General features: G+C 34.2%; 1 protein-coding gene across 2 annotated transcripts in view; it reads right to left on the bottom strand.

Moving 5' to 3' along the window:
- Window positions 1–3,414: 3,414 nt before the first annotated feature.
- The window catches only part of LOC111052865 (segmentation protein cap'n'collar), a 407,420-nt gene continuing 392,891 nt past the window's right edge, over window positions 3,415–17,943 (bottom strand). For both annotated transcript variants that reach the window (XM_039426538.1, XM_039426537.1), the window contains exons 12-16: window positions 17,389–17,580; window positions 16,458–16,565; window positions 13,046–13,233; window positions 10,507–10,680; window positions 3,415–8,189 (exon numbers count right to left, since the gene is read on the bottom strand). In XM_039426538.1, coding sequence (XP_039282472.1) covers window positions 8,001–8,189; window positions 10,507–10,680; window positions 13,046–13,233; window positions 16,458–16,565; window positions 17,389–17,580 — 851 coding nt within the window. In that variant the 3' untranslated portion in view covers window positions 3,415–8,000. The remainder of the gene's footprint in view (window positions 8,190–10,506; window positions 10,681–13,045; window positions 13,234–16,457; window positions 16,566–17,388; window positions 17,581–17,943) is intronic.

Genomic DNA, 17,943 nt, shown 5'->3' with positions numbered 1-17,943 from the left:
GAAATCGCACAAACTAAGTGATCTTATGGTATTTCAAGCGAGAAACACAAATCTGGAATCATATTAGCAAAATTCCTTATTGTTAAGGACATATGACCAAATTTCAGCCAAATCTGAGATACTTCTTGTCTCAGTGTGGTTCACGATGCTACCAATTTTTTGTGAAAAATGAAAATCGCTCAATCTTCGTGACCTCATGCTCTTTGATGCGAGAAACACGAATCTGGAATCCGATTTGCAAAATTCTTCACCGTTCATTAGATATGGCCGTTTGAAAATTTGCAAATTTTATGTTTGAAGCTGCATAACTCACTCTATATGGTAGCTGGGGGTGACAAATTTGGCTCTGACATTTCTCAGGTAAAGCTTCATCTATGGTGCAAATTTCAGCCAAATCTGACATACTTTTTTACTGTTTCAGAACACACGATGGTTAGTTCATGATTTTTCTCATTTTTTGTGAAAAAAAATCTGGTGTGGCGCACTCACACAACTTTCTTTGCCGTTATGAAAAGTGGAAAAGTGATCACTTGACGCTTTTGCTCACGCGCATCTAAAGTCTACTATTCAAGATCTGAGCCAGCTGGTGACAGGACAATAACGCTTGAGACACACGAGGTCTGCTATCTCTTCATAGTGAATGATTCAATTGAATCAACAGTTTGCAATTTATTGAATAATAACATTTTCTAGCTTATTTCCAATTTTAGATGAAAATGTTACTGAACATTAATAATTGTAGAGATGTCTATGCTCAATCTTTTCCATTTGATTTTTTTTTTTTTTTGTTTAAATTGTATCTGAAGCCTGATAATTGGAAATCTAAAATCAAATCAGGGCGGAGCTCCTGGAATTTTTACAGATATGTGACTTGTGCAAGTTGAAAGAGCTTATCAATGTCTATTTTAGGTATGAATTTGTTAAAAATCGTTGGAGCCGCTTTCGAGAAAATCGCAAAAACCCTGTTTTTGACAACATTTTTGCAATTTTAGCCGCCATATTGAATTGCTTTTGATCGAAATTATTCGTGTCGGATTCTTATAGAGTAAGGACCTTAAGTTCCAAATTTCAAGTCATTCCGTTGATTGGGAGATGAGATAATATCGTGTACACACACACATACAGACCAATACCCAAAAACCACTTTTTGACTCAGGGGACCTTAAAACGTATAGCAATTTAGAAATTGGGGTACCTTATTTTTTCGGAAAGCAATACTTTCCTTACTAGTAATAAAAAATTGCTTAAACTTCGTGATCTTATGCGAGGAACACGAATCTGGAATCAGATTTGCAAAATTCCTTACTTTTCAAAAGTTATGACCATTTGAAAATAAGCAAATTTTTATTATCTAAGTGGTAACATGAATTTTTGTCAGCACCTTGTAACAGAAGGATAGGCAACCCGCAATACCGTTCACTACCTCTTTCAAGCCTCTGCTGCCCTGGTAGAATTTTAGTTGGTTATAATTTTGTACCAGGGAGTCAGAATAGGCTACATGAAAAAGGCGGCAACAACCTAGTGAGGTCCACGTTTTAAAGGCAGTGGAGAAATAGGAGAACAGCATACTATTTTGACAATTTTTGCAAAAATCCATGATGTTGAAATCACTCATCTTAAAATGCTTACTAGTAGTTCTGTGAACAGTAGACCTCACGCAGTATTCTCATCCACAAGTACCTGCTGTCAACTGTTTTAAATGTTAACAAAATCAGTTCACGTTTGTATTTGTATTCCATAATTTATTAATATTTATGCTAATTTAAACAATGAATAGAATATATTTATATTCCAGAATTTATATAATATTCATCCAGTTCCGTGAAAATCTTTCCATCTAATGAAAATTAATTTTTTTCAATAAAAATATTATAATTTCTTCAGCATTATTTAGTTCATTTGATTATTTTTAATCACCTATTAAATTAGTTTTTTCGAATGTGAGAATATTGATACTGATGGACACGCATAATAATACCATGACTGCAAAACAAAATACTAAAGATGCATACCTCTTCAAGGTCTTTGATTGAAACTAGAGACCTTACACAAATACAGTAATAGACTGGCTTCTCCACACATCTGTGTAATCACTTGTCAGCTGATTTATGATGAATAATTCGATAGTCTGATTTTTACTTTAATATTGGCGTATGAAGGAGGCTCCTTTTTCCTTCTATATTATCCCTGAAATGCAAAATTTCCAAAAACCTTGTATATACGTCGACGCGCAATTTAAAAAGGAACATACCTGTCAAATTTCATGAAAATCTATTACCGCGTTTCGCCGTAAATGCGCAACATATTACATTTAAACATTAAGAGAAATACCAAACCGTCGACTTGAATCTAAGAGCTTGTTCACATGACAGCGACTTACGCTCGGTTGTCGCGCGGTTGGCAAATCGCTCGATTTGCCAGTCTCGTACACATGACAGCGATTCATGAGCGATTTGCCCTCGGTTAAGTCTGAGATTACAACCGCCGCGATTCGCCGGCGTCTACTAAAACCGAGCGATGCATGTGTACGGCACCATGTGTTTCCCTATACCTGGCAACCGCTCGGTTGGTCAATCGCGCGACAACCGAGCGTAAATCGCTGTCATGTGAACAGGCTCTTAACCTCACTTCGTTCGGTCAGAAATGTTATATCATTGCTCCTCTCGTCAATTACTATTATTCCTGAGAGTTTGAGCGATTTGACCATTTTTTGCAAAAATTCATGATTTCATGAAAAATTCAAATCTCACAGATTTAGAAGATATTCGGGCTATGGATAGAGGTTGACCCAACAAGTCTCGTGCTTTAATATGAGACGTTTCGTTACATTAAGAGTGAGTTATTCACTCAAACATAGAATCTTTCCTCCACTCTGAGAGCAGAAAAATCACTCACAAAATTTAACAGTTAACTTGGATTTACCGGTATCAGCTATACTCTATAGAAGGCAGTGGCAAGGCAGAGAATAAACAACTTTGTTCTCCTATCTATCTCCACTGACATAAACAGGGTTTTATGAGCTCAACCCAAATTACATTGGCAAAAAAGTGTTCCAACTGTTTACCCCAGAATATTAAAGTTGACCTAACCCTAAACTCTTTCAAGACTAATCTAAAATGTTGGCTATTAGAGAAATGTTTTTATGAGTGGCGAGGTATCTTCAACCATTGAATACGTTGTATTAGTTATAAATGTTGTATGGTCTTAGATATAGGTTATTTGTTATTTGTGTTATGATGTACAAAATTGTTGTGTTTTGTGTCAATATCTTGTTTTCTCTTCATTGTATGACTATTGTCGATATGGTGCTTGTCACTATCCATGACAGTATAATAAACCAATAAACATTACTATTAGAGGTGGCAATGATTCGATAAGGAATGTAATAAAGGATAAAGGAATAAAGAAAACCAGTTCAAGAGATTGAAATTATTTCATCAACAAATTTCGAACTGTCAAATAATCAAAATGAGCATAATTCTTCTAGTTTGCCAGATATTAAAAATTAAAATGAAATACTATTCAGACTGTGTCTTCATTCAACTTATGAACCAACTACTCCACACAATAAATATGAATAATATAATTATTGTTATAAACACATCAACCAATACTTTAATCCTTTAATTCTATGAATAAAAAAGAATAATAGATGCTAACATTAGATGCCTTGAGTCATGTTCGAACTGTGAAAACGTCTAATCCATACACCAAGCAATTTAATATTGAAATCAAATCTGTAAAATCACCTTACTCATTAAAACCCTACAGACTATGTTTATTTTGAATTGCGTTCTGAAAAATGGAACATGATATCATAAATTAACGTTTATGAGATGTGGACAATAATACTGATTTGGATTTAGAGAAAAATAAAACTCAGATGAGCAGTACCATAGCCACCTCTAATACAAGGCCGCGGCCTACTATATTGCAACGTTGCAGCGTTGTAGTCCTAGCATCTAATTCATGATTGGTGGAAAAGATCAGCTGGCATTTTCTTAAATCTTTTCACCAATCATGTATTAGATTCTAGGCCTACGCTGCAACGTTGCAATATCGCTGGCCGCGTCCTTGTATTGGAGGTTGCTATGGCAGCACTTGTTTGAATATTCATATTGAATAATTTTATTTACACGAAACTAATAATAATTCTCCTCTGAGTGATCATTTTGTCGAATCGTGCACTGCTCACGTGATCTGTGAATTGTATTTCTCTATGGTAAATTTGTACATGAACATCACAGTTTTAAAAAACAAATTATTTCGTGTTTCTAACAAGTGTGTAGAATAAAGCCTTATTCTACAATGTTAATACAAACGCGAATCAAGCTAATTTTGGAAAAATCTAAGGATTCAATGCAGATTGTTTATCTATATTATTGTTGATTTCCTTATGAGTTATACAAATAAAATCGCAGATGAAAGAAATCTTGACTGTGATTATAAAATAATTTAACTAAGGTATGTAAATATCGTTAATTGTATGAAAAATCACAGTTATCAAACTTGATGATAGTGGAATAGCATAGTCACAGTGAAACGCGTTCCAGTTTTTGCTTTGAAGCGTTCAGAACATTGTTAAATAAATGTCACTCTCAATTTAGTGGTGTTAACACACAATTATGACTTAAATACAACGGACATTTACAAATCATTAAACGCAGTTTACAACATAAAATATTACACTATATAAGTACTCTATAGTACAACTTGAAATCCAAATACCATTAGAAAAAGAACTAACTAATCTACCAGGTCCTTTCTTCAATAATGGAAAGCATTAGTAAACAAAACAGAAAAATGGCAAACAAATCCTTCATTTTCATCTAATCCATCTGAAAATGGTATTTGAGGTTACAAAAGTATGATTGATGATAATTTACATTAAGTATGTGTTGTAGTGGAGGTAATTTATTACCTCATGACACTTATATTAAACAACACAATTACTTGAAAAACTAAAAATTTTCTCAATGAGCAAATTCACAATTTTTTAATAAATTAATAGTAGTGACAATTCAAAGTTGTTTCTTTTAATAGTTTGAGGAATTCATTACCTGTGAAAGATAACAATTTCTACAAAATCATAACAGTAAGGGAAATGATAGAAATATTAATACATATTTATAACTGTTATAAATGGTGAGTATCATGGTAATGCAAACATTTTTTATGCTATTTGTTCTTATACACGTATACAACTTGAACAATTACTTGAAAATTATCGAAAGTAAAGGACTTGCTTGCACATAAGTAAACTTTAAAGCACCTCAAATAATTTACACAGTCAATATAATAATTCTTGTAATTTACAATGTTGAAATGTATGGTAATAATTTACGTTTTTTACACACTTACAAACTATCACTTACGGTACTTAGGATAATATTTCTTACAAAAATATTTACATAAATAATCAAATACAATGTTGTACTATTCTCTTATATCATAACGAATCATAATGATATCAACCATGACTAAACTTCCAGATATTTTGTTCAATTTAAAGAAAATACAAGTCAACAAAAATAATACAATTTATCCATCTAATTCATTTATCGTGATAAAATAAGTTTATGTTATGAGTATGAACATCAAAATTTCAGTAATTAGGCACGACTTGTCTTAGTACAAAACCACGATGTATCAACTTGACATACATTGTTTACATAAATAATTATGTATTTACTGAGAATTCGTCTTAAATGTAACAGTCTTTGAGTTGATAAGTTTTAGATTCTTAAATAGGAAGAAATGCTCCTAAAAATTTATTATGAATAATAACTCCATAAAAGCCAGAACTACTGAATCTCTTAAAAAAAACAGATTGAATTCAGCATTTCAGACATTTTTATTTTGGGAATACAGTATTGAAAAGGTAATTTTTTGTAAGTGCAGAAATCCTACTCAAGATGAATAAAATTTGAACTTTATAATCTTATAACATACAAAATAAGTCAATTTTTTGAAGCTGTTTTTGTATTCATACTTGAAGCCTGACTCACAACACATTATCAATTGCAGGGTCTTTTCGAACGCCTAATAGGGTAGGACTTCATCAAAATAACCATCTTAATAATTGTGATATATAGTCTAGCGTATTCTTTACTCATCAAACGTATCAATCAGTTATTATTACAATAAAATTTTCGCGAGGAATAAAAGAGAATCAACTGCAGGAAAAATCAAGATGAAATTCGAAAATGAAACAAGTCAATTTTAAATATTTTAAAACTCATAATCTTTCATAGGTAATTTATACAAATTAATAAATAATTCTCACTGAAATATCAACTTTACTTAGACATATTATTATCTATTCAAAAATACGGATATCAAAATACTCCATCTAGTTATCATTTTTTATAACACATGGAGAATTACATTACATGACTCAATCAATCCATTCAATTTACTTTCCTAATCTAATTCCTTAGAAAGTAATTCAGTTACATTCCTAATATTCCAAGAAAATACGCTTAAATTGATTCATCATTGTGGTAATTTAAAGATCCTGTCCTATTCCAACCTCAAAGAAGTCGGGAAAATTTTATAGCATTCCAAGGCCATCAAGGCTGAAAAACTTGGGGATTTTTTCCTAGATAAATATACAATTTGGTAAATTGCAAAATAAATATGGAGTGATCTGACTGTTTGATGTCGGATTTTTCAGGTTCCACCTGACCAATTACATTTTTTAGGCAGCCTGTACCGACGGTTTTGCGTGCCAATCCAAAACACTGAGAAAAATATTTCGTTAGGCATTTTTATAATAGTAACGCTGTTTCTATTACAAGCATAAAGCCCACAAGGTTCTTAAACCTGTGCGTGGGTAACAAGGTGGCTGAAAATGAATGGTCCAATTCGAGAACACCATTAAGGTTCCATTCAGAAAGACATTCCGAGTTGTTTTCTCTTCAAGCTTGAATCATCAAGTGCACGCCACCTTTTAACATAAATTATTTCATTACATTCCGGTTGGGAAAAATATAAATCATATTTTTAAAAAAATTGTCGATCTATCTTGAAATTAAGTTATTTAGAGAATGTGATGATACATTCAATGGATTCAATAGGATCCACAACAGAAGTGTTTTTTTATGATTTAATCATTTCCAGTGTAAAGTTTGATATACGGTATCATATTCATAATCACTTGTTGTCAAATACTGATATCAACTATCAAGCAGCATTGATGCCAATTAAAATACATATGAACCTAGATCTGATGTTGTGTGAATCAGATCGAGAGATTTTTATGTATACATCAAGTTCATAAACACATGAATGTAAGTTGACGAGACTCATTTTCAATGAGTTGTCACACTAATTGTGGTTATAAGTGCAGTAACATCAAGGTGACTTTGATATACACACTGATGTAGATGAAAAAGTCAAGCTAGGTTGACGCATTTCAAGTTCACAAATACATACAACAACAGGTGATATCATCTGATGATTTCAAACAATATTGTTGCTAATCCAAGTTCATGAATAGGATATAGTTTGCGATTTTTATCTACACCGATGTTCATGAATAAAACAATCGATGATATCATCTGATGATTTAAACAATATTGTTGCTAATTCAAGTTCATGAATAGAATATAGTTTGCGATTTTTATCTACACTGATGTTCATGAGTTCATGAACACAACAACCGATGATATCATCTGATGATTCAAACAATATTGTTGCTAATCCAAGTTCATGAATAGGATATAGTTCACGATTTTATATACACTGACGTTCATGAATATGTTCATGAAGCGATGCTGATACCAGTCCAACTTCACGACAACAACAATCACTGATGCATCTGGTGATAAGTACATCAAATTATTTTGAAAACAATCAAAGTTTACAACTCTGAAGTAAACTGAGTCGAACAATCATGTCTTTCCATTATTTCACCAATCAATGATTGTTGGCCATCAAGATTGCGATGGGAAGAAGCGCGATCAGTCTTAAGAGAGAGAGAAAGAGTAAGAGAGAGACTAAGACTGCTTTGTTGAGTCAGGATCGGGCTCCTTGTTGTTGTGGCGGGGGGGACGTCGCGAATCGGGGGGCTCCAGCAGGGGCCCTGCCTCTGCCCCCCTCGGCACCACCATCACGGATCCGTCGGCCGCCTGCTGCAGACTCCACTCGTACGGCGAGTACGGATTGCCGTCTGCATCTCTCAGTGCCTGTCATCAACATCAACACACAATTAATTCATAACATAAATAAGAATAATGTTTTTAGTTGGATATAGTGATACTAAAGTCTGAGATATATTACTTTTAACATGAAGAGGAGAAACTCATTTCTCCCTCCACAGTTTATAGCGTAGACACAGACAGTCATCCTGCGCACAATTGGATGCGCCGTGTCATTTTGCTTCATGCTCTTGTGATGAAAACAATATTATACCGGCTGGCCAGTATATGACTTGGAACATTGCCAGCATTAGCTGGAGGAGAGTGTTGGTGCGTCGCGTTGCAAAGCTCTCTCACACAGACACAAAAGAAGGAGAATGCTGCTAGGTAGTGGGAGTGATTAGTGGAGGATAGAGCATCGGACCTCTCCGTCTTCGAGAAAGAGCCGTGTTAAAAGTAATTTCTCTCCCACTTTAGTAGTTCTGTGAACAGTAGACCTCGCGCTCAGTGAGTTACATTGACCTGTTGTTATGTTTTCTCAAAAATTAATGAATAATTTATCAATTAAAAATGTCTAGATAAAATCCTAAATAAACATAGAGCTTTCTGTCCTATATCGTACCGTGACGTGTCGTCCCGGAATGTGAGTGTGAGCGCTGTTATCAGGTCTGGTTGATGGAAAGATAAAATTTTCAAGATGTTCGATGTTTTTGAACGGGTAGTATTATAGTCAACTGTCTACTAACGTTAATGGAAAGATACATTTCCAAGATGTTCGATGTTTTTGAACGGGTAGTATTATAGTCCACTAGACAGCTGATTTATGATGAATAATTCTATAGTCTGATTTTTACTCTAATATTGGCTTATGAAGGAGGCTCCTTTTTCCTTTTATATTATCCCTGAAATGCAAAATTTCCAAAAACCTTGTATATACGTCGACGCGCAATTTAAAAAGGAGCATACCTGTCAAATTTCATGAAAATCTATTACCGCGTTTCGCCGTAAATGTGCAACATAAAAACATATAAACATATAAACATTTAAACATTCAAACATTTAAACATTAAGAGAAATGCCAAACCGTCGTCTTGAATCTTAGACCTCACTTCGCTCGGTCAAAAAACCAGGAGATAGCATAAGAAGACCGATAGCTTCATCAGAATCCATATTACTAGTTCTGTGAACAGTAGACCTAGCGCAGTGAAAAACCACAGTCTCCTCTAATACTGTCTATCAGAGTAATCCTGTCCTATCTGTCGGCGAGATTTATACATCCCCAATTGGCGAGACGGTTGTCTCTGGACAATTCAGCTTCAAGGTCCATGTTTATTTACTACCTGTAGTGGACAGGGCAACAGGACAACCCTTTCCGATCCCATCAACCTGTTGCATTGTCTACCTTCAGGTAGAAAACAAAACAGTTGGACCCACCAGACCTCAAAGCCTATCACACCAATATTAGATCAACTATGAAACACTGTGCAAAGGCTAAAAATAAACTTTCTACTCGCAATATTTTTTCAAAGTTTTTCGGTTTGTATATGATCAAGCTATCAAAATGAAAAAGTTTTCTCAGGAAAACATTTTTTTTCCGATCATTACTTTTTGAGATATGAGGGCCTAAAGTTTAAATTTTTGGGACAGAACATTTCAAATTCGGTAAGAGATAAATCCATGCGATTTAGAGGATAGATTCTTAATATAGTGAGGTCCACGTTATAATGGCAGTGAATAAAGATAGAAGAATAGCGATACCGATTCTCTGCATTAATTAATTATATTTCTACACTGTAAAAAACATAATTGGCATCGTTGTGGACCTAGTAAAGGATAGTACTACCGGCTTTGTCGAATGATAAACTAGGATAGCAAAACCAAAGTTGATCAAATACTGTCATTATAACGTGGACCGCACTATAGTATTGTTGATCTAGTAAAACAAAAATCTTCTAAAAATATAAATTTTTAAGATAGTTATTCAATTTACTAGAAATAACCAAAAATAACTTTTGGTTGAGTTATTTTCGGTAAATTGAATAACTTCCTCAAAAATTGATATTTTCAGAAAATTTTTGTTTTACTAGATCAACAATACCTTGAAGAATCCATCCTTTGAATCTCATGGATTTATCTCTTACCGACTTTGAAATGTTCTGTCACAAACATTTATAAAATTTCATATCTCACGTATCTCTTACCGAATTTGAAATGTTCTGTCACAAAAATTCAAACTTCAGGCGCTCATATCTCAAAAAGTAATGATCAGGAAAAGAATGTTTCCTGAGAAAACGTCTTCATTTTGATAGCTTGATGATATACGAATCGATAAACTTTGAAAAATATGATACCTGAAAATAAGTACCTGAAAGATGTGCCTGTAAAGCTGACTGAATTTGCTTCTGACTCTCTGCCGTTCGGCGATTAGGAATTCGTGTTCTCTGAGCAGCCTCTGTTTTCTGTCCCTCATCTCCTTCACTTCATCTGCCAAACTCATTATTTGATCTAATTTGCGTTTACGACAATTCTGCGCCGCAACCTATTGCAACATAATATCCACAATTAATCACAAATTAATTGTAGCGATCCATTCATAAATAATCACATTGAATGAAAACAAAACACTACAATGATAATCACAAATCATAATTCATCTCAAAACAATTTTACAATAATTACATTGTTACTTAACAATTCTCACTGCAATTCTTTAAAATAACCAGTCATCTCAAAACCATTTTACAATAATTACATTGTTACTTAACAATTCTCACTGCAATTCTTTAAAATAACCAGTCTACATTATTCAAAATAATTGATACAATAATAATAGTTGATTCAATGTGCTGGTTGCACAAAAGCCGGTTAAATTTTAATCATGATTAATTTCACGAGAGCCAATCAGAGGAGCCTTCTTTCCGAAAAAGCATTCTCTTTTTGATAGAACCTGCAACAAATCAGGGAACAGTTTTAAATTATTTGTTTTCTTCCTATTTATCGATTGAAAAAGGCCACAAGGTGCTCGTGAAGTTAGTGACTATTAAAATTTAGTCTGGTTATTCAAGGGATTTCGTGGGCACTTCGTGAAAATGGAAACATACCCAAATATTCTGATTCTAGGGTACCTCAGGATATCCAAACCACTTGATGCGCATATGGGGGTCGCGACTGGGCCGCGTAATGGCCGATTCAAAATGGCGGATCCAGCATCAATTAAAACGGTCATAGAATGGTTACAATCCATGATAGAGACCTCTAGTAAACGCGAATCGAATCACAATGAACTATTCTGCCAAGTATGTTATTACACATTTCCACCTAGAACATGATTTTAACCTACAAAATGCACTTTTTCAAAAACATTCAACTTTTCACGAGAATTTTTTCTGAATAACTACTTTCAATGACAATTTTTAGATATAAAGTGCCAAACAAAAATTCTTTCATGATCTATTCCCGTTTGTTTCAAGCTTTTATCACCTTTTGTTCTGGAGTTATGATTTTTTTATGATGTCATTCTAGCCGCTGAGCCAATAAACCATTAAAACTAAACTATAAAATCGATTTTTCACGACTACTTCATGATAAAGACTTGAAAATGGTCTCAATCTATTTTTTACAACCAGCCAAATAAGAATATTAATGTGAAAGCCACGAATATATTTTTCATAATTGATAAATTCAAGATGGCGGTCATAACTGATAAATTCTTTTATATCGATTTCTATTCAGTTATAGTGATAGATATCGGATCGATTTACCACCAAAGTGTTCATAACTACCCAAAATATAATGTTCTAGATATTAATCACATTTTAATTACTCTTTCTATTATCAATTTAGTTTAAAAAACTTGGAACATACAATCTTCGGGGACGAAATTTTACTTTCCACTCTGTAAATGTATTCACAGTGAATATAACCTACTATTACTGAGACTGTGTTGTAGAATATTCTCAAAGCTTTAAAATTACATCTATAGTGAGGTCCACATTATAATGGCAGTGTACGATTGACAATACTGTTGCTGTCCTTTTCTATCATACAACAAAACAGATAGCGCTATCTCTCTCTAGCTTTGCATTGTTGTCAGTTTGCCAGAATATTTTATTTTTACTTCTGACAGTGACTGTACAAAAGTAACTCAGCCGCCATTTTTTTTCTTCATTCTATCAAAATACTTTGGTACACAAATCGTATAATTGATTTAAAATGTATTTTTGAAACAATGAAATAATTTTTAGACATTAAACACAAATTAAAATACCTGAAATGACGAAAAGTGAACTAAAAGTTGATAACTAACCATCCTAGACTTCATCCATGCTTCAGTTAGCCTACACGTATAGGTTAGACCTACTCGTACCGGTATAAATAATATTGAAAGGTTATTTCAGAATTATTTCCATTGAAATTACTTATTTGTAATAGGATTTCTATTTTTCTCTTATTTTTAAAAGAAATTGGAATAGAAAACCTACCAAATAACTCAATTTCTGTTGTTTTGAAATTCTGATTGGTGTATCACAGCTTTTTCAAATAGCCGCCATTTCAGGTTTGTATAAAAATAAAATCTGATCTCAGTTATGGAAGCAAATTTTTGAATCAAATTATGAAAAAATATATATTTTTGATTGATTTGACATTAAATTGATTATTTTATTAAGTAAATGATAATTATTATTAGATGAAATTTAATGGGATGAATTGAGTAATTGATGGCTGTAAGTACATTTTTCAGAAGTACCTGATAGAATTAGTTTGTTATAATTATGATTAATTTTATAATGCTAGACGATGGTTGTATTATATATTATATATTTTATTTCCAATGACGCAGTCATGTACATAATCCATGTATGTGTTGAATAAAGAGTTTGATTGATTTATTAATTGATAGTTACCTTATTCTTGCCTCTCCTGCGGATGTCTCGGATGAGAGAGAGTTGTGATTCGCTGAGGTCGTACTTGGAGAGTCTCTCGTTGAACTCATCCATGGGCAGGTTGATGATGTCGCTGACTGTGATGGGCACATTCAGTGCTCTGGCTCGCTTCTCGTCTCTTGTCAGGTGCTCGTCTTCGGCCTTCTTACCTGAAATCATATTTATTTATTCATTCAATTATTTATAAACAATTATTCTTACAGGTTAAAACAACAGGCATTTGCATTTTCCCAAAACTACTTTGAAACCTCATTTAAAATAGACAGTCTAGAGGTTATGCAGAGAGATCGAAAAGTCGCGCACATGTAAATGATCTTTCCTGTAAATAAATAAATAAATAAAATAAATAATCATTTTATTTGTTCAAGAGCCTTGGCTCATGCAAATTGGTTGTACATTTTCAATTCAAAAGTAATACTTTAAACAAACATAAATCCTCGAAATAAATAACAAATTACAACAATGAATCTCATAAGATAAATAATATTTAAGTTAACAGATGTAGATTAGATAGTTTGGATATTTCAACCCATGCAAATAGAAACATAAATTCTCGAAATAAATCAATAGTAACAACATAGCGACAATTAATCATACATGATACATAATCTTTAATATTAACAGATGTAGACTAGATAATATGGATATTTCAACACATGCAACCATAAAAGAAGGTGAATACTGTAAAAATAATTCCCCTGTTAATCCTGTGATCTCCCTAAATAGCTTAGCCTGTTGCTTCTAAAATATAGTTACACAATCTCAAAGCGTTCACCATGAATTTGTAAATGTATCCAATTTTATTCAAGGAAAGATTTGAAAGGAGAACCATTACTTTATCGTCGTGTTCAAAATTCAACAATATTATTAGTATGCTCTGACAAGAACTGTTGCCTCAAATCAGAATACATAGGGCATCTGACTAGAAAATGAGCTGGTGTTTCCTCCTCGCGCATATTGCAGATTGGACAGTGCCTGTCACAAGCTATGTAAACTCCTTTTTCCTTAAAATACAGATAAAACCCGATTACAGTTGCCAAACGTAGCGGAGTTATGCATCTCACCCAAGAAAATACCGATTTTAAGCTAAGCTGTTCGCCCAAAACAAAGCTTGGATTAATCATCTTATAAAAAGGACTTGAAGTTGAATTAATTGCTTGCTGTATATCTGCAGCATAGAGTGCTGTACTGTGCTCAAGAGCTATTTCCCACTTTATTTCTCCTAGCATTGTTAATGGATTAGTTATGCTGGCTTCTGCAAGATAACATCACATGTAGTACATACAACAAATCTAGATATCATTGAACAGGATACTAGCCACATTAAGTTTGTAGTGTTAATGAGTTCACTGCTTTGTAATCAAGTCGTTTTCTCTGACGTAATTGGTGAGGTTGCCATTCTCCCTAGGGTATGACGTATGTCATTTAGTAGAGGTGGCTCTGCTTATATACCGGGTGACACAGAATAACGGGAACTTTTGAAAACGCCATAAAACTTTAGTGGGAAGGGCAAAAATGATTCTATTCAAACTAATGTGGAGTTCAAGGCTTGTCATTCAAGGATTATTAATAACATCTATCACTTTTTGACAATTACTTCATTTAGATGGCTTCCTCCTGAACGAATACATTGTTCAAATACATTGAACAAATACATTGTACGATTCCTCATTGATCGCTGCAATATCTCATCTGGGATATTGCGGATTTCATTTCGAATTTGTTCTAATTTTTAATTAATTCAGAATTATTGATCAAATTGTGAGCGAAATCCACACTGCACGACAGTTAATGGCAACTGTGCGAGTGAGTATTGTTTGGAAACCGTTTAATCTCACGATTAGGTTGCGTTGCCTGGTCCCATGGATCTGTCCACCAGCGAATTTCTGTTTGTGAAGTTATCTCAAATCAAACGTTTTCAAAACTTGACCAATAACTGTGGTTGAATTATACCAGACAATTCAGAATGGAATTAACAATATTCCAGTTGAAATTTTGCAGCAATCGTTCAGGAATCTCAACACAGATTTAAAGAGAGTATTCATACAGGAGGAAGCAATCTTAATGAAGTAATTTTCAAAAAAGTGAAAGATGTTATTCAATTCTCAAATGGCAAGCCTTGAACTTTACATTAGTTTAAATGAAATCATTTTTGCCCTTCCCACTTTTGTTTATGGTGTTTTTAACAGTTCCTGTTATTCTGGGTCACCCGGTATTAAGGCCCGCCGCAAAGTAGACCCACGCTAATCCACGAAAAGCAACCCACGCCGTGGGATGTTTTGTAAACCATTACTTTAGAATTATCTATATATATATATATAAAAGCGAAATGGCACTCACTCACTGACTGACTGACTCACTCACTCACTCACTCACTCGCATAACTAAAAATCTACCGGACCAAAAACGTTCAAATTTGGTAGGTATGTTCAGTTGGCCCTTTAGAGGCGCACTAAGAAATCTTTTGGCAATATTTTAACTCTAAGGGTTGTTTTTAAGGGTTTAAAGTTCGTCTTTTAGCATGTATATTCTTCTTCTCCCAATCTCTTAATTATAATTGAAATTTCCATATCATATGTTACTATAGAACTATAATCTAGATAGAGTACCTAGAGTACCTCTTCGAAACAGTTGTTAACTGGCAACTAAATTAATAATTTTGTCAGGTTGGCATTAAGTTGAGTTGACTTTGTTAGGTTGGCAACAAGTTGAAGATTCAAATGCATTTATCGCGGAAAAATTGATTGGGCACTGCTACTTCAATCCTAGGAATATTATATTACTAGCAGTCAGGCTCGCTTCGCTCGCCATATCCGTTTAGCCAGCCGTTTAGTCTGGACCCCCGACTGGATTGTCCTAACATATGATAAAAATGCCCAAATTAAAAAATGCAGGCGAGCGAAGCGAGCCTGCTGATCTCATTCTTGGACGATCCAGTCGGGGGTCCAGGGGGCGGAGCCCCCTAGCTAGACGGATATGGCGAGCGAAGCGAGCCTGACGGCTAGTTCATAATAATTGGATAATTCCAAAAGCTTTTCCAGACATCTGTGTAATACATGCAATGAATAATCCACTTGTCAGCTGATTGATTATGAATAATTCTATAGCAATGGTTTACAAAAAATCCCTCGGCGTGGGTTTCTTTTCGTGGATTAGCGTGGGGTCTACTTTGCGGCAGGCCTAATAGAGGAGCAAGCGAGATAGAATTTTCACTGCTTTCAACTCGGACTGACCAGTTGACAGCACTATACTACTTAGCGACGTTGCCATTCTCCCTAGGACATGGAATTGATTAGAGGTGACTGTGCTTATATTATTTATAGAGGAACAAGCGAGAAAGAATTAGCAGTATTTCAAGTGAATGGACAATGACCTCTGAGTTTCTCCCTGGACATGGGCCTCTGCATGACTCCCGTCTGCTCGGGTGGGAGGTGGTAGGTGTGGTTGTGAGCCACATGCTCCATCGGAGTCCTCATCATGCCTAAAACACATCAAAAAAGGCCAACATCATTATTTGAAAATAGCAATTCCAGTTCAATTTAAACTGTAGTAAAGATACTATTTAAACTTTAGTGAAAATACTCAATTGTAGTATTAGTAATAACATAGAGAAAATAAAGCATAAGAAGATAATCCATTGCATAAGGCGTTTATGTTTCAAATTTCTAAAAACTAGCTTTCAGTTTGAACTAAATTTCTAACTTTCAGTTGGGTTATTTTTGGTAAATTGATTAACTTTCTCAAAATTGATATTCTCAGAAAATTTTGTTTCATTCAATCAGCAATACCATGAAGCAATGTATCCTCTGAATCTCATGGATCTATCTTTTAACGAATTTGAAATGTTCTGTCCCAAAAAGTTGAACTTTAGGCGCTCATATCTCAAAAAAGTAACGTTCAGGAAAAAAAATTGTTCCTGAGAACACTTTTCCATTTTGATTGCTTGATTGTAAACAAATCGAAAAGCTTTGAAAAATATCACGAGTAGAAATTTTATTTTTAGCCTCTGCACAGCCTCAAGGCTGAATCAAAATTCGGGAAAGGAGCAGTTTTTGGCCGTGCCTGTCGGTTATTCGCCAATCATTTTAATGATTTGTGTTTTAGGTATCATTGAATAATTGAATAAATAAAATAGGTAGGGGTTTCTTTTGAATATCGCAAATCGCAATTTCACACAAATTGGCAATTCTGTTATTTATCCGGATGAAGGACCAAGTCACAACTTATTTTATACAAACAATAGACAATTTCCATCAGTCTGATTGCAAAATAAACTCTACAACTAATAGTTGTTTACTACTGACCCATGGCTTGTCGGGAGAACTCCAGACTACAGCTATACTTCATTTCGGGATGCGACGGCTGCTTGGATGGGTCCCCCGCCACCATGGGGTAGTGGGGAGGCAGGGCTCCCGCTCCCGCACCCGAACCGCAGTCCGCAGCGGCACCCGCGAACGAACCGGACGCGTGACCAAGCAGGCTGCTAGCACTGGTTCCTACAAACAGTCAAACAACGTCTCATCTCAGTAAAGTATTGTTTACATTAGTCAAGATTATGTACTTGAATTCAAGTTTTTTTTTTTAATTTTTGAGTGACATTAAAAATTTTGAAAACTTGTATTCTAGTATACTTGAATCAAAAGTAGGTATATAATTATAAATTATAAAGAACTAACTAATCTGAATAATTATTATTTAAAAAAAATCCTAAATAAATGCTGTAAATCACCCCGAAGACTTCTGCTATTGCAGACATTGACAACAGGGTTAACAGCTAGATGGAAATTCCATGAGAACTACTATCCAAAAATTAGTTGCCAGCCCGGCAATCGAACCCGGTACCTCCCAAATTAATTAGT

The sequence above is a fragment of the Nilaparvata lugens genome, chromosome 4 (assembly GCF_014356525.2).
Source record: "Nilaparvata lugens isolate BPH chromosome 4, ASM1435652v1, whole genome shotgun sequence".
Taxonomy (NCBI): Eukaryota; Metazoa; Arthropoda; class Insecta; order Hemiptera; family Delphacidae; genus Nilaparvata; species Nilaparvata lugens.
This window is presented reverse-complemented; position numbering and strand designations above follow the sequence as displayed.